The following is a 4,731-nucleotide window of genomic DNA, read 5'->3' on the forward strand; positions in this document are numbered from 1 at the left end:
CACACTCCCAGGCTTCGCTAAAGGCAGACTTGGCCTTGGTCTAACTGAAGACACGTGCATTTATAGGAAGGTACGTAATCTCAAGGGAGAGACTGGATGGACAGATAGGGAAAAATCAGGAGGAAAGTTAGACTCGGGACAGAGACCAATGACGCCCCTTCCTCATCTAAACGACCTGGGCTGGCCGGGCCGAGGAGGTGGCAGGGACAGCCCTAGCGAGGTATGCCTGAGTTTGGAGCAAGGCAGGCCTGGAGTCACCCCGCTCCGCCTTCTCCCGGCTGTGTGACCGTGCAGTTGCTCTGAGTCCCTGGGCCCCAGTGTCTTCATCTGGAAAGCGGGGTTAGAAGGAGCACCCACTTCCACAAGCCGTGAAGACTGCGCAGCCAGATGCTCATCGTTATCAATTACAGTTTCTGGGGGGCTCCACACGACCCCCGCAGAAGCCAGAGCTAATGTGGGGGTGGGGTGTTCCCGAGGCGGACTCAGAGGACACCACGGCTATGGCCTGAGGGGCCCCGCGCTCACGGACCCCAGCACGATGTCCCCTTTGCTCTTTCGCCCCTTGTGTTTGGGACAGAGCAAGGGGTACATCACGCGGGACGCTTACTCACGTGGTCGAACACTTGGCTCTTGGTGGCGCTGTACTTCTCTGCGATGGCATCGGCCACTGCGTTCGGGCCCATGAACAGCGTGTTCCAGTTGTGAGGGCTGAGAGGCAGAACAGGGAGGTCAGACTGTGGCTGACCAAGGGTGATATTTTTTCAGATGCAAAAGCTTTAAGAAATGAGTTCATTGGCCTGCCTTTCTCAGCCCCCAAAAGTTCCTCCTCCCTTCACCTTAAGTAGCACGGCCCAAGTACCCAAGGCCTCAAGACGAGGACAATGAAAATGACATTAACAACCCCTAACATCTGTCAAGCACCCGCTCTGTGCCGGGGAGTAAGCACCTTGCTTATGTGAAATCATTCAACCCCTACAAGACCGCCTGAGTGAAGCACCACTAAGAGTCTCCCCATTTTGCAGATGAGGAGACTGGGGCTCAGCAAGGGTATGAATGAGAAGCTGAACCCATCGCAAGGAGCCAGAGCACCCCAGCAGCTGGGAAGGGGTGGGGTGAGGGTGGCAGAAGCCTGGGTCAGGGCTCAGAGGCTGGGAGTGTGTAAGGACCTGGAGCTGTTGGCTTTGTCTTTAGACTCTTTCTTCTTCTTGTAAGAGGATGATCCTGGGGTGTCGGAGTCCTCACTGGCTCCCTTCTTAATGGTGGAGGGTAACACGTGGAGCATCCTGCCCTGGTGGGGGGTGAGGGGAAGGGATTAGGGGATGAGGGGAAGGGGCTTCTGCACTCTACCCCAGGATGCCAGCCTCTCCACGAGTAGGAAACCCTCACAGGAAGATGTCGCCTTGGGCAGAACCACCATGTGGCCACTCTTGACCCAGAAGGAGACCTGGCCACATGATACAAGGACCTGGCACTGTGACGGGGGCCCTCTGACAGTTTCAAAGGAAACTGATCAATGTGTAAGTATCCCCTGCCCCTTAAGCCTGGGCCCCATACTGTCCCTGCATGCGAGGTCTGGCCTAGTGACCATGAGAAGATCAATAAGTTACAAATGACCAAATGAAAAAGAGGGGAAAGGGAAGTAAGGTAGCCTGGGGCTTGAGCGCGTGTACTAAGCACCGTACTTGGAGACACTGGGAAAAAAGAGAAGAATTTCTTATATTCTACTGTGGCTCTTATACCATGACCACACCCACACTCTTTCCTTCCTTAGTCCTCTTCCAAGGGGTATTTCTCCAAACGGAGAGCATATTGATTGATTCAAGAAATACTTTCTGGGTGCCTACTGTGTGTCAGGCGCTGTCCTTGGTGCTGACAGATCAGAGAGCAGACCTGAGCAGACCCTGCCGTCAGTGATGTGCCCTCTAGTAGCCTGAGTGAGGAGGTGGCTTTGTACACCACTGAGTGTGCTTTCTTAAAAATGTGGCCGAGGGCACATGCGATCACACTTCCCGATCACCTGGGTCCCGCAGCCCCCCTGCCAGCCCCAAGCAGTCACCTGGAACACCTGTCCGTCCACCTCCGCATAGGCCTTCACCGCGTGTTCAGGGAACATGAAGGTGACGAAAGCAAAGCCCTTGGGTTTCTTGGTCAGGCTGTCGATGGGGTAATGCAGCTCAGACAGAGGACCTGAAGACAGGAGAGGTGTCAGTGTCCTTATGGCCGGGATGGGCCTGCGTGCTTGGCATACATCAGGCGATGGGCCTTAACTGGTGAGAGCGACAAGCTGCTGCTCTGGTCGGCTGTGGCCACTTGGCCCAAGGAAGAATGTAGCCAGTGGCTGCAGTGGGACCATCCCAAAGGTCAAGGATGTCCTTTCACAACCCTTTACGTATCTATCCAGAGCAGAGGTGCCTGGGCTGGACTCTGCCTCCGCCACCTACTACGTGGGAAAGCCACCAGCCTCCACGCGCCTCATCTGTGAAGTGGCATCGGAAGAGCACCTGGCTCATGGGGCAGCTGGGAGAGTCCAACGCGTTCATGTAATTAACGTGAAGTGTACTAAACAGGGCCTGCTATGTCAGGGCCCTAGAAGAGCAGTGACACTGTCATCATGCTTGTTAGAGTACCTCTCCGAGTCGGCTTCCACTCTGAACACCGGGGTGTGACCATGTCCTCCTCAGTCTCTGTCATCAGAAATGGATACTTGCAGTCTATTGATGACCCCTTTTCCTGTGCAGCCGGTTCTGCTTTACACCAGGACACTAGCCTGGGCAGAAGGGTTCAGCAAGCAGGGACCACTGGCTGGGAGGTTCCACCCATTCGCCCTACTCAGGGCCTTCGTCCCCACGCCAGGCACTCAACCACGCTCTGATCGCCCACAACCCCGAACTGGCCTCTGAACACAAGTGGGAGGTCCCCCGGGGGATCTCAGAAGCATCAAGACCTCCCTGCCATTTTGAGCCCTAACCTGTGTCCCTTCCACAACCATGACCTTACAAACAAACACGGCCCTGTGTGACCAGTTAACTATGGGTCTTCAAGTTCATGTTCTGCAAAATAATAACAGCCGATGGTAATGACAATAAAAATCACCCTCGCTGTTACGTCTGTTTGGGTGCTCAGTTTGGAGAGCAAACCCATCTAGACAGCAGGGGTTCAGGCTGTACTCACACCTGCACAGTTACTGCACTTCGAATGCTCAAGCGAGAGCTCGGACAGCACGGGACAGTGCAGAAAGTGTACCAAAGCCCGTCTGTTCTGAGTTCAGAGAGGGAAGGCTGAGAGTCTGGGTCAGACAGCAAAGGAGGCCTGTGACGTGACCTATTACTACACGTCATGTTTGAATCCCCACAGCAGCTCAGGGATCTTCAGCCCCATTTCAGACATGAAAAAACTGAGACAGGAATGGGCAGTCGCCAGGCCGTGAACCCGGCCGCCTGCTCTCATACCCTGAGCTCCGGGTGTCCGCCCCGTGCCGGGGGACTGCGTCCCTACCATATCTGGAGAAGATCTTCTCCAGGTCCTCCTCGGAGCTGGTGTAGGGCAGGTTTCGCACAAAGAGCCTGCCGGAGTCGGCCAGGTCCTCCTCCTCTTCGTTTTCCCCGAGTGTTCGGCCTTGCCAGGCTTTGGTGCTGTTCTTCGGGGGCCCCTTGGCTGTGGGGACATTCTTTTCCCTGAACACCTCGATGTAGCGGCCCCCTGCATGAGGAGAAGTGTCAGGGCTCCGGGGGCAGGCCCAGGACGTGCCAGCGACTCCTGGCTGACGATTCCAAACCTATCTTTGCCGCCTTCCAGGCACTGCAGCCAAGGCAGCGGCCGGAGCCAATGCCGGTCTACACTGGAAGGCCTGATCCCCAAACGTCACTCATCCGGCAAGTCCAGTTTAGCCTCGAGGGGTGCCTGCCTGGGCCATCCCAGTCCACAGAGCCGCACCCTCTAAATTCCAGGGCACGGTGTCTGGCACTGCTTGCTGCTCTGCCGTAGGACAGCGACACGTGACAACTCAACAACAGCGAGTCAGTCAGTCACCCTGCTCTGCTGGTGAAGTGCTTACACACATCGCCCTGTGGGCATTAGACCGCAGGCACCACCATCCCCTCCACGTGCACATAGTAGATGCTCAATAAATACCCACCACCTGATTCACTAACCAGACTGCCTAGGTTTCCCGCCTTCCCTAACAGAACTCGTGTCTCAGGAGGGGCCGACGGCTGGACCTGAATCACTTGTCTGTGCCAGGGACAGGTCAGATCCTGGGGATCATTCAGCGGACCTCTCTACTCCAGGAACTCACGCATGGTGTTCCCTGTGCTGTTCCCTGTACTGGAACTGCCTGCCCCTCAAAGCCAGGGCTTAATCCCTCTACTTCTTGAGGTTCTGCTCCAATGTCACCTTCTCAGGGAGGCCCGACAGACGCCATCCTATTTACGAACGTGCCTCCTCCATCGCCAGCCCTCTCTCGCTCCGTGTTTTCCCACGGCATGGCCTGTTTCCTGCCCGTCTCTTCCCCCTCTGTCCGTTTTCTCTAAGTCGGCTACAAGAGGGCAGGGATTTTGGTCTGTTCTGCTCGCTTCTATCTCCCCAGTGCCCAGAACACAACAGACCCTCGATAAAACTTGAGGACTGAATGAATGAACAAACGAACGAAGCCCTGAAACCACGCGGACGTGGCCGCTGCCCTGAGCCCCTTACCCATGTAGTCTCTGTTGCATTTCAAAGCTTTCTTTACTT

General features: G+C 55.8%; 1 protein-coding gene across 2 annotated transcripts in view; it reads right to left on the bottom strand.

Annotated features, from left to right (window-relative positions):
* The window catches only part of RBM19 (RNA binding motif protein 19), a 106,359-nt gene that overhangs the window by 88,536 nt on the left and 13,092 nt on the right, over window positions 1–4,731 (bottom strand). For both annotated transcript variants that reach the window (XM_023528245.1, XM_023528244.1), the window contains exons 10-13: window positions 3,496–3,699; window positions 2,057–2,187; window positions 1,167–1,288; window positions 612–708 (exon numbers count right to left, since the gene is read on the bottom strand). In XM_023528245.1, coding sequence (XP_023384013.1) covers window positions 612–708; window positions 1,167–1,288; window positions 2,057–2,187; window positions 3,496–3,699 — 554 coding nt within the window. The remainder of the gene's footprint in view (window positions 1–611; window positions 709–1,166; window positions 1,289–2,056; window positions 2,188–3,495; window positions 3,700–4,731) is intronic.

Source organism: Pteropus vampyrus, unplaced genomic scaffold, assembly GCF_000151845.1.
Source record: "Pteropus vampyrus isolate Shadow unplaced genomic scaffold, Pvam_2.0 Scaffold23, whole genome shotgun sequence".
Classification (NCBI taxonomy): Eukaryota; Metazoa; Chordata; class Mammalia; order Chiroptera; family Pteropodidae; genus Pteropus; species Pteropus vampyrus.